Source organism: Etheostoma cragini, chromosome 17, assembly GCF_013103735.1.
Source record: "Etheostoma cragini isolate CJK2018 chromosome 17, CSU_Ecrag_1.0, whole genome shotgun sequence".
Classification (NCBI taxonomy): Eukaryota; Metazoa; Chordata; class Actinopteri; order Perciformes; family Percidae; genus Etheostoma; species Etheostoma cragini.
The window spans coordinates 8503637-8526371 of record NC_048423.1 but is presented as its reverse complement, the minus strand read 5'-3'; the positions used below and the strand labels follow the sequence as shown (position 1 = coordinate 8526371).

At 40.7% G+C, this 22735-nt stretch overlaps 1 protein-coding gene across 5 annotated transcripts in view; it reads left to right on the top strand.

Annotated features, from left to right (window-relative positions):
- Positions 1 to 22735, top strand: part of LOC117960148 (C-terminal-binding protein 2-like) — a 63838-nt gene that overhangs the window by 11572 nt on the left and 29531 nt on the right. For 2 of the 5 annotated variants that reach the window (XM_034897815.1, XM_034897816.1), the window contains exon 1: positions 19370 to 22099. In XM_034897815.1, the coding sequence (XP_034753706.1) occupies positions 19879 to 22099 (2221 nt within the window). In that variant the 5' untranslated portion in view covers positions 19370 to 19878. Of the gene's footprint in view, positions 1 to 10524; positions 10696 to 14917; positions 14991 to 18893; positions 19193 to 19369; positions 22100 to 22735 lie in introns of those variants that run through there. The other 3 variants (XM_034897819.1, XM_034897820.1, XM_034897817.1) reach the window with 3 other exon arrangements.

Sequence of the window (22735 nt, the reverse complement as noted above, 5' to 3'; positions counted from 1 at the left end):
TCTTACTAAATAGGAAAGTTACTAGGTTACTTAAAAAATAACACAAGAAGCATGAAACCCATTTTACTTAATGTCTCCTCTGTGAGGGAGTCCTCTGTCGCTGATGGGCTGTCAGCTCCTCTGGGGAAATGTCTGCACATGTTGCAGAAAAGCTTATCCTTATTTACACTATTCTATCTAAGAAAACAGTCCGTACCACTTTAAAGAGAAACCATTGCTGTCGCTGTAACTTTTAAAAATGCATTGCCTAACACATCCATTGTACATTGTCTATAAAGCCAACTAGCTAACGTTAGCTGCTAAAGGCAACCCAGAGAGATTGTTGTTACCATAGCAACCACTTACGTTCCAAAAGCTTCTTAATTGTTTGATCATCATTCTCTGGTTCAAACGGTTGCGTTTTAATCTGAAGAGAAGACACATTAAAAACACACAACTACAGTACTTCTGTTACTATGTTGTTGTTTTTTAAATATAGTACATTTGAATATTTTGCATAACAAAACATATTTTGATCAAATTTGGCTGAACTTGCCAGCGAGTAAAGTGGGTGGGCCAGTGCCGTCTTGCCCCATTACTAACACGCCTGAGCCAGACACCCACCTTGGCCTTGGTTCCCAGCCGACACGTCTGTGTTTCCTGGTGTCTGTCCTTCTATATGTGTCTGTGTGTTCGTGTGTGGGCAGCAGCGTTCAGCGGTGTTCTCACAGCCCAGCTGAGACTGACAGATGGAATCATTTCACACACAGACAGAAAAGCAGGATACAGGAAACCGGGGTGTATTTAATAGTCCTGGCGCTGCTGTGGTTGGTATTAATCTAGGTCAGAGGCGTTTAGCTCACGGCGAGTCGCCCTCTGGGCCAAACTTGGCCTTTCCACAAACCCATTTACTCAACTAACTTACAGTATACTTATACATAGTTTGCTGTTAAAGAACTTGACAAGATGTTTGTGCTGTGTAGTGTTGGACAAATTATTACTGTACTTGTTTCAGCCGATCCTTCTAGCAGCCCAGATGGCTCTCACTATTGAAGCCCCTGGACCTTCGTAACGCACTTCAAGATGTTCAGCTCACAGCTTACTAAAGCTAAAATGCTTCCTTTTGTAGTAGTAATTGTCAAATACTTTATGTATGAAAGGTTAGAAATGGGCTAGCTGAGCTAGGCTAACCTGACTAGCCCAGTATAGTTTACCACAGACACACTATCAGTAGGGCTAGGTATCGAACTTTGAAACCCTGAGAATTAAAAGCTGTCAAATTTATTAAAAAATTTTGTAACATGCTTTCTAGTATATTTTTTACCAAATACAACCTTTTCTGAGTTTTAAATTTTTAATGAGACTAGGCCTGCACGACTAATCAGTATAAAATCTCAATCTCGATTCACCCTGTTAACAATTACTTTTTAATAAATTAGATTTTTATTTATTTATTTACGAGCAGAATGCAACACAAAAGCTACTACTTTCTTCCGTGAGTTTTAAACATAGACTGTATAAAATAGGTCCTAAAATGCTCCCAAGATTTGCAATGCTCTCCCTTCTCGTCATTGAGGCCTCTATGTTTACAGGCTTGTAGTGATGCGTTGTGTGCTATAGGTGCCAAAAACAAATCTATGTTTGGTACTGACAATTTGTTTTGTTTTGTCATGGTTCAAAATCGTGGCAGAGAATCACAACATCAATTCTAAGCCAAGAAATCGTGATTCATATTTTTCCCAGAATCGTGCAGGACTCATTGAGGCAAAGTTCTTGTTTGGCTGCTTGTGTTTGGGCAAACACTGCACTGAGAAGTATGTTATGTTTGTCTTTCATATTTCTCAAACTAAGGTATTATCAGAAATACCAAATACCTTTGGTATCATTACTGAAACTCAGTTGTAATTGTACCAGTATTATAAACATTTTTTTTTTAAATCTAACAAAGAGTCATCTAGGTGGACCTTCAAGTTTTTGTGAGAGAGGACCTCTAAGTTACCCTCCACAAACATGAAAAAGCTTAATATTAAGCCCTATGTGTGGTGCTAGAGAATGAAAGCTTCTTTCCCGTTTCACCATAAACACACAAGATGCAATGTAATAATGAGGGTACTTTATGATCAGGACTTGGTAGTATTTTTTGCGTGGCTGAGTAAATACACACTCTACTGTATATTTCCTGCTTTTTAGACCTTTGCCAGTCACAGGCCAACCTATTACACCCTTACACAAAATAAAAAATTCTAATTGCTTTATTTGGAATGCTTGACACATTTTTTTTTGCTTTGTGTAAGCTACAGAGTTCCTTATGAATAGTGAAAATTAAATAATCCATTATTCCATGTCACAAATATAAGATACATGTAAACATTTTTACTTACCAAAATATTTGATTTTAATTGATTTAAATTATGGTGAGGCTCCTTAAGGGTTCAGTAAGCATTCTTGTAGTGAGGGTTACATTTCTTTATCACAATTTTACCTCCTCTAGACATATGAAATTGGAAACCAAAGATCATTCAAAATATGTTTTTTGTACGTTTGATGTTTTTACACTTGTTGTGTATGCATAGATAGATAGATAGATAGATAGATAGATAGATAGATAGATGTTTATTGATCCCAAAAAAATTGGAAATTCCTGTGTTACAGCAGCAAAATCAGTCACAAAGCACAAAATATAAATATAAACAGGTGCATCAGGTGCTCAGTTGTTAATTGGTAGGATAATTGGTAAGATAGATCACTGCACTTGGCTTGCCAACCTCAATTCACAAAAATGTATAAGTGTATGTAATTAGACTTAAACTATTCTGAGGAGATTTTATGTAAATCATATTTAGCTATGTATTACATGGAGACGTCATTTTCTCAGTATTGTCGTACCTGATGAGCAGCATTCAAATAGATTTTGCAGTCATCTGTTGACAGTTATGAAACAAGGTATTTGTGGTTATCTGTCTTGCTTCTTCTTTCATGTTTGCCTTTACAAACCATAATTTTCTCTTTTGACCGAGAAGCAGTTTTAATAGTTTCTCTCTCTTAAGTCATGCTCTGCATTTCTTTGAAAATCCGAAATGTACTTCTTAAATGGGACTGTGGCATCTTCATTCTTCAATCAGCCATTGGTTGAGGGAGTTTTTAAGAGATGGGCTCTACTACAACACATATTTCTATTTAATTTCTTTTTTTTTTTGAAGGAAGAATTTGAAGGTCTGTTTCCCAGAGGCACAATTATTCCAAAGCCCTAAAATATAATTGCATTTTTGTCGCTTGTCTTTGCTCTTTTCTTGGGGTTTCTGTCATGATGCAGCTAAATGGTTTTAAACTTTCCACTCTGGAGGGATGTAAGAAATCAGTGAGCATAAGGTTAGATTTTTTTGAGTAGATGGAGCTAAATAGTTTTGACTTGTGCTAAATGATAATTTGTCTGTCTTTTGCTCTGGCCTTGTGTTAATGAGCTGTGTGCTGAGGAATGGGGAGGAGCTGAGAAAGACAAGGTGAGCTGATGAAGACACCAGCTGATTATAGTTTCACACAATGTATCACTAGCAAGACTTGAAATAATGAGCAAAAGTCGGTATACACAAAATGTGGTTTATGCTGGCTGATACAATGTTTACCCTTTGGAGGAAGTCGTGGCCATTAGATTTTCCTTGTGCCTCAAATAATTTTTTTGTTTGACCAACTATCCATAACTCAAATATTGGTTTTATATAATACAATTATATAAAACCTTATAAAGAGAAGCTGGGACCAGAGGATGTTGGTATTTAATTACTACTAAAATCAATATCTACTATCATAACATTTCCTAACCAATCAAACAACTTCATTTTTAAGTGTACTGAGACCCGTCTTTGGAATCTTTAGTCCCCACCAAAGCTTGATTTTAAAGCTTTCACATGATCCTAAATAAACCAAACCTACCCTGAAAACTACAGTTGGTTTAAACCGAACTAAAGAGGATACGTGTGAAAGCACCCTGAGATTCTAGAACATGGTAAAATATTATGGTAAGAACAAAATGGGCCGTCAGTTTTAAAGATTTGTTTGGGGGAAAGAGACAACAGTTGTCACCTCATGTTTGCGCTCTTTTTGCTGTAGCCATAACACCTTTCAGTTAACCATCCTAGAGTACAACAGTGTCTGAGGTAATTTTCTTCAACAGGAAAGTGGAAAAGACATTTAATACCACAGTAAAAGCTTCTTGGACACAGCCCTACTTTTACCTGTCAGTATAAGAACTACATGTTTGTGTGTGTGTGTGTGTGTGTGTGTGTGTGTGTTACAATGTTATTTTATCTAATTCAAATGTGGACTCTGTATTGTTATAAGTCTTCAGTAGCCTTTGTTGTGAAAAAATAAATAGGCAATTATCCCAGTGGCGATTTTATGCCAGACTTTGTTTTACATCATTAGGCGTCAGGAGCTGGAGAGACGAGGAATGCAGGCCATGCCGAGAGCCATGTTGGGTTAGGCTAACAGGCTGCCGTGCACAATAATGTCACCATTATGCATTTCCTGGCTGACTTAAACGAATAGGTATTATTACAAAATTGTGCATTAGCCCAAGTCAGCAGTTAGTGGTGCTGCAGTCTCATTTTGTTTGGAGTTGAGAGGAGAAAAAGATGGCGAGAATGTGAGAGGAGGGAGAGGGAAGGGGGAGGATGGGAAAATGGTTCAGAGAGAAGGCGATGTAACGGAGAAATGGGGAATGAAAAGGACGCTATGTGCCACTAGGCTGACAGGACATGCAAAAGGAGGTAAAAGGATACATGAAGAGGCACAGATGGACTGACAGACTCTGGGGATAGTGATGATGATGGAGAGGTAAAAAGAGGAAAGCTGTAATTGTCAGTGACTGGTGTATTTAGACAGGGAGGGTTGGAGGAAGAAAGAGGTTGGCAGGGAGAAGGAAAGTGTAAATCAGCGGTCTGAGCGACAGCTTTACGTGCCCCTTGGAGCCCCAACTATTCGATTAATGAGAGAAGAGAAACCTTAACCACCTTCTCCTCTCTGCCTCTTCTTTTTCTGCTGTCTTGCACTTTCAAGGTCATAAATCATAGACTCTTAAGCAGTCACTTTGGGTAGCTGCTACACAATTCTTCCTCAAAATGTTGACTATAGGGTACCCCTGTGCGGTGACAGGCTGCATTAATGACATTTTACTGTAGCTAGTTGAACCATTGAACCACATTTATTCCAGTTGTTAAAGGAATAAGTCGACTTTATGGGAAATGCGCTTATTGGCTTTCTTGCCAGGAGATAGTTGAGATGATTGATACTCTTGCTACAAAGCTGGGGCTAGCAGCTGGTTAGCTCTAGCTGGAAACAACTAGCCTGGCTAGGGGGGGATGTCACACTGCAAAGGGCCGAGGGCCGGATTCAAACCCGGGCCGCTGCAGGACTCAGCCAACATGGGGCAAACGCTGGGTGAGTTAAAAGCTGCCTCAAGTACTTCGATATTGTGACTTTCAGGTAGAGCCATTCTGTCTGTTTCCCCGTTTCCAGGCAACTGCTGGTTTGAGCTTCATATTGTACAAACATGAACATTGTACTGTACAAATATGTGTGGCATCAATGAATAATTGTGTAATATAGTTGTAGTAATAGTTTGTCAAACTATTACCTCATGACTGCAGTTAAAGATGCAGTAAGGATAGTAATGAACTTAAATTACATCAGAAATATAACTTTGCAAACTTTGTATAAACGTGTATTTGTTTGGGTGTACAGTTGAGATATCAACAATCTTTCTCCAGAATCACTGACTGAAACGAAGAGATGCATTAATAAAAGATGGAGAAGAGTAAAAAGGTTATTTGCAGTTTACCTAAAGGTAGCCAGTTTTCCCTTCAGTCTCTTTTGTGTGTGTTTATGGGCTGGTGGTCATTAAGTTCACATGGTTAAAGTTCACTGAGGTCAAGGGCTGGAAGCTTGGCTGATCTAAAAAATAAGATAGAGCAAGATGTTCTTTTTTCAAAAATAAAGTCTCCCCCCTTGTAGTGAACGCCTCCACAGATATTTCAGTCAAACACATGTTATGATGTTATGACAAAGTCAGAGCTGGAGCTTTACTTCGTTCTGTGCCTTTTCACCTTAGCCAAACCCACAGGTTTCTTAATCTGGCGAGAGGGACCCTCTGAGAGATGGCCTTAGTCAGAAAAAGAACCCTTTCACTTTCTCTTCCCTCCCTTTGTGTCTTCTGTGCTATTACCAACCTGAACAAGATCTCCTGGGCTGCCTGCCTTGTTATGTGCTTTTCACAGAAGGAGTAGAAAAGAATGAGTGTGAGTGAAAGAGATGTAACACAAAGAGCTGAAAGAGAGATATTTTTCTGAACTGTAAAACTGTCTTTTTCTGCTTGTGAAATTTCTTGAAGTACACGCATCAGATGGAGAAGCACTATGAATTCATAACCTCTTGGAGTGATGCAACAGCTGCAACAGTGCATTGTAACGCCTGGTGCTGGCACTCAGAATGTCTTTGTTGCATTTTGATGACAATTTTATTACTGTTTGTAAGACACAGTGGAGAAGCTGTGTTAGCACATCTGCGGTGTACATCTGCCAGAGTATTAAAAGCTCTTAACTTACAAACACTACTTAACTCTGTAGCAATAAGCTATCTGCTGTTGAAGTGCTTCTGCAGCCCAAACATGCTGTGGGAAAACAGTGTGAATTACTATTAAATGTCAAAATGTCAAATGTCTTGTTTTCTCCAACATTACCAAAGATTTACAATGATAAAAAAATTGCTAAATTCCTCTCATTGGAGAAGCTGAAACCAATAACGAGTATTTGAGATGTTTTCTTGAAAAATGTCTTAGACAAATAATTGATAATGACAACTCTAATTAATAATTTCTAGCTTAATCAAGTAATTGTTTCAGCTTTAGACGTCTGTAGTTAATTTGAGCAAATAGGGAATCACTACTGATTTTATAGAAGAAATTCTACATAATACTAGGGTGTTAAGATAGTGATAAGTACATTTTATATTTTTACTCTTAGGAAGAGAAGGGAAATTTGTTTAAGTGAAATTGAACTAGCTAAAAATACAGGCACTAAGAAATTAAATGGGGTATATAGTGCAAGAACAACAGGGTGTTGCATTCATTGCCCTGGGTACTGCAGGACAAACTTTATAAACATGTACTTTAGTACATTACTCCACATAAACATTATATACTATCTTGAAAATGGTCTCATAGTGGCATTACGGCATGCTGCAGTTTGCGGTCACAGAGGAGAGTCCCAACAATGCAGGAAATGCATCAATTAGATATGCAAGATTTAAAATATCAATTGCAGATTGATTATAATGCAGAAATTGTGTGATCTGATTTTCAGATGTAATATACAGCTTGATTTCTTATTATGCCACAGGTTTTTCTCAGCCCACAAAATAAATAATTCTGGTTATCAAAGACAAGACAAAAACCTTTATTACAAAGAATTTTGTGATGTTTGCAACATCATCAGATCAGTTTCTGACTTGGTAACATTCACAGACTGGCCAGTGAACCTGTGAACACAACCTCCCCAGATACATGTAACATAGTGCTGTGTGTGTTGAGCAGAGTGCATGCCCTCTCTCTACACTAAGGCTGGACAATCCCGTGTGTGTGTGTGTGTGTGTGTGTGTGCGTGTGTGTGTGTGTGTGTGTGTGTGTGTGTGTGTGTGTGTGTGTGTGTGTGTGTGTGTGTGTGTGTGTGTGTGTGTGTGTGTGTGTGTGTGTGTGTGTGTGTGTGTGCGTGCGTGTTGTGTGTGACTTTCTCTTCCTCTCCTCTAGCACGTATTTTCTCTCAGGTCAATCCCCTTATTGTTAAGTTACATAACAGCACTTAGTCAAGAAACAATCCAGCAGTGATGGTGCTAAGGGCAGCAGGATAACTGTACTTCCTCTCTGGCACTCCCCCGGCTAAGAGCTCTTCTCCAAGTTGCTATTGACTTTTCAACCCACTTAGTGAAGTTAACTTTTTTTTTTCTCTTTGGAAATTGAGTGAATTTCCTTTATTGTACGAGTCAAATATCTGGAATTAATTCATGGAAATGTCATGTATACCACAGATTTGGATTTTTGGTTAAATGTAGCTCTCAAACTGCTGAGCAGACCATTCTTCTAAGCCGGCGGGTTTTGCCATCCCTTCAGTTGAGACCACCATAGGGAACAGAAGTTATGGAATGTCATGTTTGAAATGATTCCAGGTGTAGCTGAGCATAGATCAGATCTTCCTCATTTGTATTAATATAGTCAGTATGCTTAATCAGTTAATGAATCAAAACCAAACACATAGACCTAAATTATATGTGGCCGACAAAAAGTGTGCATTGCAGTTTTATGCATTACACCATATGGTAAACAAACACTTTCGTGTCAATCATAGTAATTTTGAACACCAGATAACATATTATGACACCGTCACCACAATAAAGCTTCACAAACTATTTGTAAAAGATAATGAATTAGAGGCTGAAATATTGCCTAGCCTGCCGTCAAATCTAATTTAAGTTTTTATTATAGTAGTAATAACTTCACTTGTGAAAATGACCAGGTAGCTGATCTTAGATGCAGTACTGGATTGCACATGTGTTGTGATAGCATTATTTTATTCCCATCTTGGTATTGTATATCCATTGCAAGTTATTGCACATTATTATTTTGAGTCCCTGTTTTCTCAAGCAGCCTATATTACTTTTACTCCATTGAGGCAGCTGTCGGTGAAATGGAGTCTATATCAAAAGAGTTCATAATGTCTAAATGGGATTCACCTACACCTACATGACCTGTAGTGCCGCCGCTCATGCAGCACAGAGTAGCAGATGCCCATGCATGTCTCCTTCAGTCTATTCATAGCCAAGGCGGTGTGACTCCCCCGCCTCTGACTGACTGTTTCCTGCTTTTCCTCTTGCTCAATTACTTCTCCTGTGACTCCCACATGTGGGTCTTCAGTTATTTGGCAGGAAGGCCTACCTTGTGGAGGAAGAAAGCTGAAGCACAGCCGACTGGTGAAGCGAACTGTGTTTGGTTAAATTGGTTTGGTTAAAGAAAGATGTGTGTTTGTCATTGTCAAGAAAAAGACAGGAGCTCATACAGTACTGTTTGTTAAATGCAGGAGAAGTTTTAACTCCTACATCTATAAACGCTTAGATTCACTCACCTGCAGTGCACCACCTCCTGCCCCAACAGCTGGCAAAGTAAAAATGCACATCAGTTTAGAATTTAGCAATATTGCTTAGTCTGCCCTCCACCTCAACAAAACATAAGCGTTCTAATTACAGTACACAAATATCAATACATCATCACATAAATTCTCAAGTGAGAGCTGTTCTCAAAGTGCAGCACTCTAGGATTTGGCCCAGAGGCAAATATGGAAATAAAAAGGGGTTGGGTTATAAATGTGAAAGTAATAAAAAAAAGATACAGTTAAAATGTAGGAGGATAATGTCACACTGTACTCATCCGGATAGTTGATGTTTTTCTAGTACTTTCCTCTTCCTCCCACAAACCCTCTTTAAGTCTTTATTCTGCTGATACAACCTCCTCCCGTCTGCTGACTAACTGACCCACATTCCACTGTGTGACTATCTGCCGAGAGAGAGAGACAGAGAGAGAGACAGAGAGAGAGACAGAGAGAGAGACAGAGGGACCGTGTCCCTCGGGCTTCAGCAGGAACCAATTAGAAAATTGTTCTTTAGAGGAGCATCAGTCACTGTACATAAATGATTGGTAAAATGCCTCATTAACTCACTCACTCTGTTTGTCTGCTTTTTCACTGTGTTCCACTCAGTTTGGGGGCTCTGGTTGCAGAAGTGACATTTCTTCATTAAATTAGATAAATAGTGCTCGCTGAGATGAGCCTCCCTCTAGTGGAGGCATGTCAGTGGTTCTACTGGGGTTTTTCAGACAAGACAACTGTGGGTCATCACTGTCAAGTGACATTTTTTTGTTTTTCTTGTGATGCACTTTTAGGAAGCCAGGAAGTCATGATTAGTATGCGTTAGGTGACTGAACATTAACGTTATAATGAGCAAATTAAAAGGCATGTCTGTTAAAGACGAGACTTATTCTGTCTGTTAAAGACGAAACTTATTGGACTATTCTACCACATGATAAAATCAGTAGCTTTAAAGCCCCACAAAAAATGTAGCTAAATGTCACCGAACCCTGTAACCAATGACTCACACACTTTCCCTTGATTTTGATTTGCACAACATGCACTTCTTTTATATTATCTATCTACTGCTGTGCATACTTAGTATGACGTGTCTTGTCCTATTTGTTGTTTGTTGTAAGACAATGTCTGTAAAGTGTATTTTAATTGTACACTCCCAAGGTGACTGCATGTGTAAATTGGCTTTAGACTCGTACAATAAATCAAATGGCAACATTTATGTTAAATACTTTGCAGTACAGAGTCACTTTTTAAAAAGTATCAATATGTAAATAAATAATCTGAAAGGGGAAACATAAAATTCTAAAAAGTTATCAGACTGGTATCCAGGAATAATCTTTGTCCCTGCTTTCTTGAATTTCAGGTTTAAAAGATCAGCTAGCTAACATCTGGAAGATTGGAGAATTTGAAATTTTAAGGAGGAGAGAGGTGGAAACAAAAATCCTGAGAGGAGAGAGAAGTTGAAACTGTGACGGGATGGCTCTGGTCGACAAACATAAAGTGAAACGCCAGCGGCTGGACAAGATCTGTGAGGGTGAGACAGATTCCTTTATTTCTGTCTTTTAGCTTTTTTTTATGTACATGTGGATTTGAGATGCTGGCTACACATCTGCAGGTCACTGGAAGTTGATTGTTTAGATTGTGGGATATTTGTGTCTTTGTGTGTGAGTAATTGTAACTTTGAGTATTAGTTCCACAGGTTTATGTTGAAGCTATAAAAAAGATTCCTTCCACTGTTGGAAATTAAGTTTCCTCCCGTATTTAAGCCTTTCAGCCTGCTGCTACAAATTCAGTGAAAAGCCATTGGGATCGTTTGCATAAGTGTGTTTGTGTGTGTCAAAAGAGAGCCTTGGGACCAGCTGAGTCTCCAAACTTCAGCTTTAAAGGGCGTGTGTGTGTGTGTGTGTGTATGCGTGCGTGCCTGTGTGTGTTTGTGTGTGTGTGTGTGTGTGTGTGTGTGTGTGTGTGTGTGTGTGTGTGTGTGTGTGTGTGTGTGTGTGCGTGCGTTAAAGGAGCTCAGGTTGATGGCTGAATGAGACTTGAGTTGGATGTTTCCTGATTGCTGGAGAGATGAAGTAGGGAGAGTTTGTAATAGAGTGAAGCACTCCTCAGAGCCCTGGGATTGATTATAGCGGGTAGTGGGATTGATGTGTTTATGTGTTGGTGTGTGAGAAAAACCTAAGAGGTTTCCCTTTCATTTTTCACTTAACGGCCGACAAGAGCCTCTGAATGTTGGTGTGTGTATCCATGTCCAAAGTCCTAACTCATACTCCCCCTACTGTACGGTACAGTGCAAGATTATTGTTCTGAATTCTCATTTTTGTAATGTAGGGATAACCACTAGCAGCAAACTCATTTAGGGTTTCTTTTATCTGTCTTTATGAAAAAGTAGGACACGTTCCTGAGGTTTACTATAATTATCAATATTAATTTGTTAACTTTCATAAAGTTTCACCTGCAAAATAAAGTGCTTGCTGGATGGTCAAACAGCGTCTGAAATCCCCCCCCCCCCTTCCCACATCTTTCCAATATTGGAATTGGAGGCGCTGCATCAAAAAACTACTTTTGTCAGATTTTGTGTGTACAGACAAGTTATTGTCTTTGAGCAGAGACTGCCCAAAATTCAATTCAATTCAATTTTATTTGTAGTAGCAATTCCTAACAAGAGTTATCTCAAGACACTTTACAGATAGAGTAGGTCTAGAACATACTCTATAATTTACAAGGACCCAACATTTCTAGTAATTCCCCCGAGAGCAAGCAGTGCGACAGTGGAGAGGAAAAATTCCCTTTTAGGAAGAAACCTCGGCCTGACAGACCCAGGCTCTTGGTAGGAGGTGTCTGACTGGGCTGGTTGGGGGTGTGATGAATAGTGGCAATAACAGTCACAATAAAAGATGATGGAACATTGACTAGAAAGAGTAGTTTGTGGTAGTTCATTGCACAGCAGGGCACTGCACGGTATTACAAGGTACAGCAGGGCGTAGCAGGGCACCGCAGAGCGTAGTAGGATGTAACAGGGCATAGCAGGAAGTGAAAGTGTGTTTCGTTTCTCCATTTGAACGATTATCACACGTTGCATTCCTCCGTGTATATAAACTTTTTACCCTCCCTTTAAGTATAGCTGTGCAGATTCTGCTATGGTAAATAGACAAAGCACTTTATAATTAGCCACACACACACACACACACACACACACACACACACACACACACACACACACACAACAATGGCTGCCTTGCAAGGCTTTGACCTGTCCAGCAACTCAGGGTTTGACATGTGGACAGAAGAGGTCAAGGATCACACCACCAACCCTGTCATTATTGAATGACAGCTCTTCCTGCTGAGCCACAGCCGCCACAACATATTATATAGCTATAAACATTTCTGACTGCCGTTAGACATCGCCGGATGAACTAAACTACTAGTTTGGTTCTACCTTGACCCCATATGTTTCCCTCTTGTTTATGATATCCATCCATCCTCCCATCCTCATTTTGTCAAACTAGTAATGGAAAATGTTTGTTAAAGACTGGTCTAAACAGAACTATCAAAAAAAGCAATGATGTAATATTTAAAAAAAAACACTTTAACATCTGAAATGGAGTGAATCGTGTGAGCAAGGTTTATTATTGTGAATTAGGTCTTCTTACCTATGTAAAAGAACATAGGTGTTCCAGGTTTACTTCAGCTCTCTATAAGAGAAACTGAAGGATTTTCTTAGTAATATTAAGTTACTTCAAAATTAACATCAAGTGTAAGCATTCCTCTTTGTTCATGTGAAAGGAAAATCCCATTGAGATTGAGCAACACATAATAATAGATTCCTAAATGAAGCAGTGATGCCGTCTGTTTCCACCCTCAGAATGAGAGCCACATGTAGCATCTCAGACCTCTCCAAACCACCAACCCTGCTTGATTAGAAACCCTTTTTCCTCCTTTTTCTTAATCCTAAAGAATGACTGTGTCCTGTCTGTGAAAGCAATATGTGAAACATCATATGACAAAATTTTATATTTTCAGTAGTGTAATGTACTGTGTCTCCTCTGCCTATCAACAATGAAGTCATTTTATACCAAAGACGGGGGGATTTTTTTCTTCTGGTGCAGTTAGTCACCACAGCTGCTCTTAAAAATGTGTAGAGGAGGGTGATTCACATCGAGGAAGTTAAAAGATCAGAGGGTGGTGAATCACACTGTTTTCACAGTAGCGTTAAATCTGCTCAACCATATGAAAAGGGTATTTCAAAACCAAAGGCATGGGGTGTTCTGCACCATATTGTCAAAGCCACCCACTATTATCTATAAACAGAGTGTTGGGACTGAAGCGTGAAATAGAAATCAAAGTTTCCATCATATGTATTGACAAAAACAAGAACGTTATGGATTGATTGTGATTGCATTGCCGTCGTGGGATGCACATGGCGAGACGGCGAGAGAAGCTTCCTTAATCTCCATTTATCTTGAGGATAAGTGTGTCAATCCAATACTTGTTTCACAGCGGAGTGCATTGATTACATCTTTACTCATTGTGATGAGTGGCTAACTGAGCGGCGCCTGTGGCCTCAATCAAATTCGAAATGGCTGATCAAGTGTAGCTGCTTATTCCTATTAAAAGTAGTCACGGTGAAGTAATGTAGATTCTACCGGAACGGTGGATGTTTTACCATTGAGGATATCTGATGTGATTTGCTGTCCTTTGCTTTCATGTTGGATTTTTGTGGTTTCCAAATTAGGCATACAAGGTCAAAACTAGGACAGTTACTTTTTGTTAATAGGCTGTAAACCCAAGGTGACATCCTGACGTCTTTGCCCAACCAACATTTATTATAGATATTTATATTACAATAATATAAACCAGCTAGTTCTGGACACATCATGTCTTGTGATTATGTCTTGTTTTACTCAATAAAAACATGACGCTGAAAAGATTAGTCGTTCTTTACAGAAAATGTATCAGCAACTATTTAATTAGCAATTAATTGTGGTAATTTCTCAATCAAAACATTTCATTATAAGTAGTCTTATTATCTTTAGGTTTTTGGATTTATGACCCTGAATAAAAGAAGCATTTTGAATGGAAAACTTTGGACTGGGAATTAAAATTGGACATTTTTCACTATTAACAAACATGTTATGGCAATCAATTTATATAGAAATAAATTGGCATGTTAATCGATAATGAAAACTATTGTTAGTTGCAGTCCTAGGAAAGTGAATACATTTTAAATAAAGAGGCAGTACACCCCTGCTGTATTTTTTTTGTTTATTTGTGTCAACTAATTGATTAATCAACTAATTGTTTCAGCACTTGTCAAAACACAGCATGATTTAGTTTGAGTCACAGTAGAGTCAGTTTTAACTAATTATACAAATTACTACTATTACTACTTTCTCGTATGAAGGCAAACAGCATTGTTTGGTTTATATATCAGCTTTAAAAATATATATGGTACAACTGCTCCTTCTGTTGTGGGTTTAATAAAGTGCCAAAAAGAGTGTAACTGCAATAAGGGAACCGTGGCAAACATCTGCTGTGAGCATCAGTTCCCGTACTCTCTCTCATTCTGCCCCCCCCCCCCCTTTTCTCTCGCTCATTCTCTCTATCTCTCTCTGTCTCCTTCTGTCCGCTCCATCTGTGTACCCAGCATGCATTGGCTTGGGCAGCAGTAAAAGTCGCTGCCATTGCCGTTTAGCCAGAGCTAACTGACTGATTTGGGCAGAGATGGTGTGTGAGCGGCGCTGCGACATGAACTAGGTCGCAGTAACAGCATGTTCCTGAATGTAGATTTACAAGTTGTAGATCTCTGCTTGGACACATCACCACAAGGTGGGGTAGTGGAAATTGTCATGGCGAGTCCAAGTGTTATAGTTGGCAGTTAAGTAAATATGTTGTTCCTTGATAATACCTCTTGTTTTTGTCATGTGTACAACAGGAGGAGATGTTTAAACAGTGAATGGTAAATAATGTGCCATTCAAGCTAAAAAACCATGAAATGTAGCCTGTGAATTATTTATATTGTCAAATTCTTGCAAGCTTATTTTACGCTTCATATTTAAATGGAGAGGACAACCAGGGAGGTTGTGGAAGAAAAGGGAGGGGAGTGTCCTGATGTCATCCCCTCTTTTTTTTTGGGGGGGGGAAGCACAGACTCAGGGCTGTGCTGCATTCACCTCTTTGCTTTCATCCCTCCCTCTCACTCATCCACGCTCTGGCATCCAGCTCTGGCATGAAGTCATCGTAGCAGTCTCTGGGTCTGAACCCCCCTCGGGCTTGTCACAGGCTCCACGCCAAAACCCACGACCCCTTTATATGCTTTGTGGAGAGGCAGGGAGGGGCATAGAGAACTGGGGGGAGAAGAAGGGAATAGAGAAGATGAAAAATAGTAGAAAGTGTTGTTTTTGGAAGGAAATTCTCTTCTAGGAATAACCGGCATTAGCAATCACGTTATTATTCTCAGTAAAGTGCATCTGTCTCTCTGCACATCTGAGTAAAAACATTCTGGCACGGTTTTCCTTTTCTTACATCTAGTGTCATTTGCCTTTGTTTGAGCTGGCATGTAGCTCAGCAGTTATTGATAGTTTTGAAAAAAATCTAGTTTCAAAATGAACTCTTCAGCTATGATACCAAGTATTTTAACAACCTGTAACTTTTCCGGATTGGGCTAGAGATTGGATGAAAAATGGGTCGGAGAGATGGATCATGAGTAGAGGGATCTTTCTGTAACATTGGAGAATTTCTAAAGAAAATGATTTTTCTGCTGTGTTTAAATAGTGCGTGTATACTAGCAAAATGGAAAATACTGTAAACTGTTAATTCAAAATGACACTAACCAAGTATGTAATTATCACTTTGATAAGTACTAGCTTCATTGCCATCAACCTCCATTTACAGTCCATTTAGTCCCTATGGAGATGCTTTCAGAGACAAATAATCCCACTGGAATCACATACAAGGCAGCCATGTACATAATGTCTGTTAAGTGTACATTTCAATTCATTTAACAGAATTATTCTTTGCAGCTGTACTGGCGTTGTAATTTCATTTCCAGTTAGTGCCTCCTGCCCCACACTCATGCATTAGTCAATGTGTGTTTAACATTCAAATCATGCCTTGAATATGTGATGTGTCACACTGTAGGAGACAGTTGTTTTTGTTTCTGTTTCAGTGCAGCATTCACTTTGAGTTGGCGTGTGATTTTTATTCATGTATGCACGTCAGACCAAGGCAAAGGCTTTAGCTGCGTTTTGCATGTGTGAATGAAAAGGGACATCAACGAAGCACCGCCGCCACCGCTGTCTCTGCTGCACGGCAGGAGATGGGTTCAAAAGGCTTAGTGAGGATCCAGAATCATGCAAGCCTAATTTGTTTGTGTTCCATGTGTGTGTCTGACTGTAAGGATTTATGAAGGAGTGATTGATAGCAAATATTTTAAAGGGGCTAGTTGCATATGAACCCTCTGATTCCAACATTTGTTAAAGCATGCAAACATTTTAGATGCTTAAAACATGCATCAACAAGTGCACACATAGTAATCTACCTCTGGTTCTCTTGCTGGATTAGCTGTAATGTTAATGTGTGTGCAGAGACTGAGAGAGCTGAGTGACGGGGAGATGGGGAGTGTTTATTAAACAATGGCAAGCGTTTTTGTGTGACAGATAAGCCACAAATCTCACTGTTCTACATTATGTCTGTCTTTTGACTTGCTGCTTACTGCAATTCTCTCATACTTCTAAGATTTAAAAGAAAAAATAATACCAGGCTAAAGTTTTCTGAAATCTATTACCAGTTAAAAGAGCCGTGAACTTCATAATTGCATCCTCTGTAAAGGTTCATTTACTCAAGGTTTCTGTAAGTTTTACTCACATTTTTCACCAGTCAAGTCTTATCCAATGTAAGGTCTTTATAAGCTTCTGCTGGGATGGTATTATATTTGTTCTAAAATCCCTGGCTTAAGTCCGAAATCCCTCTGTTACAGTGAATCTGGCATTGTGTGCACAGTCTGGAAAGTATGGCAAATGGAGGAACATTAGAATTTAAAAGTCAAACATTGTTTAGTTTGAGACAAACAGAACTCTGTGATTTACTTTCCTGTCAGGATTAGATTGGCAAACCCTGAGTACACACCTCTGTCCCGGTCTCTCTGTTTGAGGTTGACTTTATGGGGATGAGTGATCTGCTGCACTGAAAGCCAGAGTCTCCTTAGAGCTGGGCTAGAAGAATTAATGAGAGGAATGTATGAGGTTGGGGAAAAAAGCCAGAGGATCAGATATACTCCATAGGCTGTTGCCTTTTACGTTTGTGTGTGTCTGTGTTTGGCTCTGAACATTTATTCAATATTGTAAGCAGCTACTTTCATGTCTCAAAATGAGACCCTGCAATGATGTTTGTTGACGAGCTTTTAAATAACGAATACGAAGTGCATAAGCTCAGAATAAATAACAGTAAAGACTGTGTGCCTTTATGTGATGAATGACACATGTAGTTGAAATAACTGTACAATTTGATTTACTTTACAATAGCAAAACCCTAATGAAACAAAATGGGCTTCAATAATGATTCAACTTTGATTTTGAGTCTGTTTTAGATGTGTGTAAGGGCTCTCTCTCGCTTCCTCTCTCTCCCTCTCTCTCCCATTTTAATTACCTTTTTACATCAAGCTGACTAATGTTCCTCTGACCTTACCAAAAGAAGAAAAAAATTCTCAGTCATCTGCGCAAATGGTTTTGGAGCTGCTGTCATCAGCTTTTCCTGTCATCTTGTGAAAACAGCAAAATACTCTCATCCCCCTCTGATCTTTTCCTAATCTAATTACATAACTGTGATTAAACAAAATATTAGTGCCAATGACGGACATGCCTGCACAGTTTCCACAGACCTTCTGCAAGATATTCAGGAACTTTTCTCACTATGCTGAGATGGTGTTAACAATACTTTCTTTTTAGTATAAAATAAGTTTTACTACCTACCCCTCGCAGTGGTTAGCTCTGAGATTAGATTTGGATGGAAACGGAGACTCCCTCACCTTACATCTGTTTTCATTCATCAATAAACAAGGATGCTCTGCAGAACGGATCAGGTTTCATCAACAGTAACAAGAAGGAAGATAGCTAGTAGTAGCTGAGGTAGGCAGGTGAACCCGCAGAGTAATATGTTGAACACCACCTTGGTTAAACAAAATAAGAAAAGTATACCAATAATTCAGTCTATATGTATGGCTCATGGCCAAGGATTAATATAAAATGCCGCAGCATTACAGCAAATAGATTTGTTGTGTTGCATCTTTGTTTTTGTAAGGCAAAGAGTGTACACACACACACACAGGCACAACCACCACACCACCCAGTATTTTACTTGTCTGTGCAAAGGGACAAATCCAGATTACAGAGCTTCTCTAAGTGAAGATCAGAGAAGCTTTAGGAAAGAGGGGGAAGGTGCTTTATTTTACTGACAGTAAGATGCTTATGGTTTAAAATCATGTAGTAATTTAAATGGCAAAATAAAACTATTTTGAGATTCAAACCTTCCTCTTCAAGTGTCACATTTAACACTCTGTGCTCTACAAGACGGACAGTAATATTCATAATTTAGAGGATCATTGCTTGAAATGACAATTGTGAGGGCAAAGAGGACAAACATTGCAGGGGGATTCTGTTATGCATTCTGCAATCTCTGTGCAATCCTTGGTTATAATTTCAATGTCCTCCAGTTAACATACAAACAGCAGGTCTGAGATATCTCAAATCGAGCAGAGTGGGGCAGTGACAGTGAGCGCCACAAAGGCATCAAGGACATTTCAGAGTGAGTTGGGCAGCAGTTGCGTGGTGTGCCGCAAGCATGGGGCCTGGAGGAGGATTAGTGTCCAATCAGAGTGGATTTGATGTTTACTGACAGCACACGGGACTTAGCTGAGCGAACTATATTTCATTTGTATTCAATAAGGCTGTGCACCCTGCCAGGCCTCCCCTCCCCACGCTGTGAATCTGGCAAACTGAAACATGTTGAAGACAGTGCATCATCAATAGCTTCAGGTAGGTGACTCTTCGGGAGAGGGTGAGGGGTTTGTGGTTAGATTCTAAATTACTGGCATTATCATCATCATCAACATCACCAGATACGCTTGTATCTGGTTCACATGACGTCACAGTGGGAAGTGGAATTAAACAGGCTTTATTTAGTTGTAATCCCTCATAGAAATCGACAGAGCGAGTAAAATGTCCCAGAGAAGGGAGAGATAAATCCTATTGGATTAGTACAAGACCCTGCCCATTCCAACCTATAACCCAACCTATCCACTCTTTTCGTTTTTTGTATTTTTTATCAACGTTATCAACCCTGCTACTGTGTCTTTCATGGAGTAGCTGTTCTACCTTGTTTTGGTGTGATAGTTTGTGTGTGGTGTCCTCTTTCCTCACGCACAACAAACCAGCATGACCAGAGATTAATTATTCAAGGACTGTTAGCCAAAGGGAGAGTCACCCGATAGTACGGACTTACAGTATTACAACCTGATATCAGGTTAACCGGTAGACCCTGCTTCATCTTCTTTTCTACTTGTTCTCCTCCCTCTCTCCATTTCATTTTTGGTGCTACAGTACATGAAGACTTGAAAGACAGCTTTCACAAACTCAGCTGCAAGCGGAACCTTTTTTCTGTTTTTTCTTCTTTTTTTTCTTCCATTAACATTTCTCTTGCTTACCGGTATTCTTTTTTGCCAATGCTTGTCCCTAACAAACAGTTGAGTCTTGGTCGCTCCCACAGTTGGGACACATTAGGGGGGAGTGAGGGTCAGTGGGACAGGGCTGAGAGTGTCTACGAGCAGCAGGCAAGAGTAGCTGGCCGGCGGAGCTCTCTGTCATACAGAGAGGGAGGAGGGTGGTACGAGCCTCCATCAGGAGTGCATCCCCCTGACCTGGATTTGAAACGTGACCCGTATTCCTACCAAGACTCTCTGTACGGACAAGTTTACGCAGAGCGTCAGGACCCACGGGGGTTGAGGAAGGGCTCTGTGCCTGATCTAAACCACTACGAACGAGCACCCATGGCTCACCGAGGATCCATTCCACATCAGGATTACTATTCCCATGACCCGGCCATTACACCTCGGCCACCGGAAGGCTTTTACCGGCCAGAACCCCAGCCTCCGCCACCTCACCCTCATCCACTCAGTAGGTCAGGTTCTCATTTTGGTATGACACCTGGGGCTCGTGCTGTGTGGGATCAGGGTCAGGGAGGGAGAGTAGGACCTCAAGCCCCTTCATCACCTCTTCCTCCTCCTCCCCATCCTCCAACAGCTAGCCAACAGCGCGTACCCTCCCGAGAGCCATCTCCTGCTCACTATGGTATGGAGCAGGCATCTCCTCGGTATGCCAGTGAGCCTCCACCTCTGACTGGTCAGTCGCTCTATACTGATGTTAATGGCCGCCCATTGGATCCACAGCAGCAGGCTGCTACTTGTCTAGTAGTAGACCCTGCCAATCAAAGTGTCATTATGAGGCAAGACACTGCCTCACCCTACACCATCCAACAACAGCAGCAATTACAACAGCAACAACAAATGCAGCAACAACAGCAACAACAAATGCAGCAGCAACAAATACAACAGCAGCAGTTACAGCAACAGCAACTTCAGCAACAACAAATACATCAGCAACAACTTCAACAGCAACAATTACAACAGCAACAATTACAACAGCAACAGCTTCAACAACATCAGTTACAACAACATCAACTTCAGCAAGAACAGCAGCATCTGCAACAGCCCCTTCCACCTCCCCCTACCATGCCCATCTCTGACCCTAACCTTTCTATGATGTCTCCACTTCCCGCTCCACCTACCCCAGTGCAGACAGTTGCTCTAGCTGCACCTCCCCTTGTGCAGGCTGCTCAATGTCCAGTCCCCCCTCCTCCAGTCACTCCACTTCCTGCTCCTCTCCCCCCCACAGCCCCCCAGACACCATTGCCTGTGGACCCCAAGAAGACAGTTGATCCTGAGTTTCTTGCCCTGTTACGAAATGAGGGCCTCTCAGAGAGAACAATCTCCTCACTTATCCAGCAGGGATTTGACTCCACTAGCATGCTGGCTGTTATGGAGGAGAATGATGTCCGCACTGTTGCCCCTAACCTTGGTCAGGCTCGTGTATTGTCTCGCTTGGTCCACAACTGCAAGCGGCCCGTTGAGGCAACGTCAGCCCCCTCCCAACCTCAGACACCCATGCGAGGCCGCTCCAATAGCTTTAGCCATCGCTCAGACATCTACCACCAGCAGCAGCTCCATCATCCAGTGCACCCTCCACAGAGTTTAACTGTGGACCCCCAAATGATGCACCCACAGACTCCTGCGACTATGCAGACCATCTCCCCAAGGATGGGAGAAGTAATGGGTAGGAGGCCCAACAGTGCCCCCTCTCAGCAACTCCTCGAAACCTCTGGAGGCTACCCAGGCCAACCACCTCGCACCCCAGGGCCATACGCTGGAGCACTTATGCCTGTTCAATCAAGACCCATGTCAGCCTACTCTTCTGGGGGGACAATGTCAGGGATGCCCATGCATGGTATGCAGGTCATGTCACAGCAAATGACTGGGTCAATGCCTGCCATACCTGGGTCTATGCACTCCATGCCAGGTATGCCACAGCAAATGCCTATATCCATGCCAGCTTTACAACAGCCACCGCAACAAGTACCGAAAGCATATTCTACCAATTACACAGTGCCCATGGAGCTGATGAAGAGGGACAGGAACGTAATGCCATTGTCACCCATGCACAGCCCTCACCACAGTCCTCAGATGATGCGTAAGGGTGGGGGACCTGCACCAGACAATGCCCTTGTCCCTATGGGAGGCCAAGGCCAAGGTGCCCTTGCTGCTAACCAGAAGCTAAGTCGACGCACGGGTCCACCAGTTATTGTGTCCACGATGGCGTCTCCAGATACCAGTAAAACATTTTTTTTTCTCCTTTCATCCTCATAATCTGCTCATAAAAGTTTGTCTGATTTCTTCAAACATTGGGTCTTGCTGTCTCTGTTTCACATGTTTTAAATAGACAAGAATATTGATGTGTGCTAGAGTTCTTCATTTTTTGCATACTTTGGGTGACACCCTTTCACGTTCTTCTCATTGCTTTGAATACACAAAGCATTGCAGCTGGATTGTTAAAAAGCATAAAATGGTTCCACAATTTTGCCATTTGGTTGCCATTTCTGAGGGGCATTTAGTATATTGAAAGCAGCAACTTGAGTATTAAGTTGCTCTCTTAGGTTTTATACCATCTCTGTCAAATAAGTTGTTGTTTTTTGTATTCTAGTTTCTGAAACCTTTATTCAGCTGAGGGGTGCGTGAGATTTATTTAGCTGAAAGTTGTTGCTGGGGTATGATACATGATGCTTGACCTTATGAAAGTCCAAAAAATGTTAATAGAGCATTTTCTGGAAATTGTTATATCTTTCTGGTCAGTGGTGTCATTTGTTTGCTTTCCCGTGTTTGTTGTCATTTCATCAACAACAGATAAATAGTGGGTCCTTTCTTCCTATCTAGTTCAGTGGAGCATTATCTAAATTGCTTGCTGCCGATC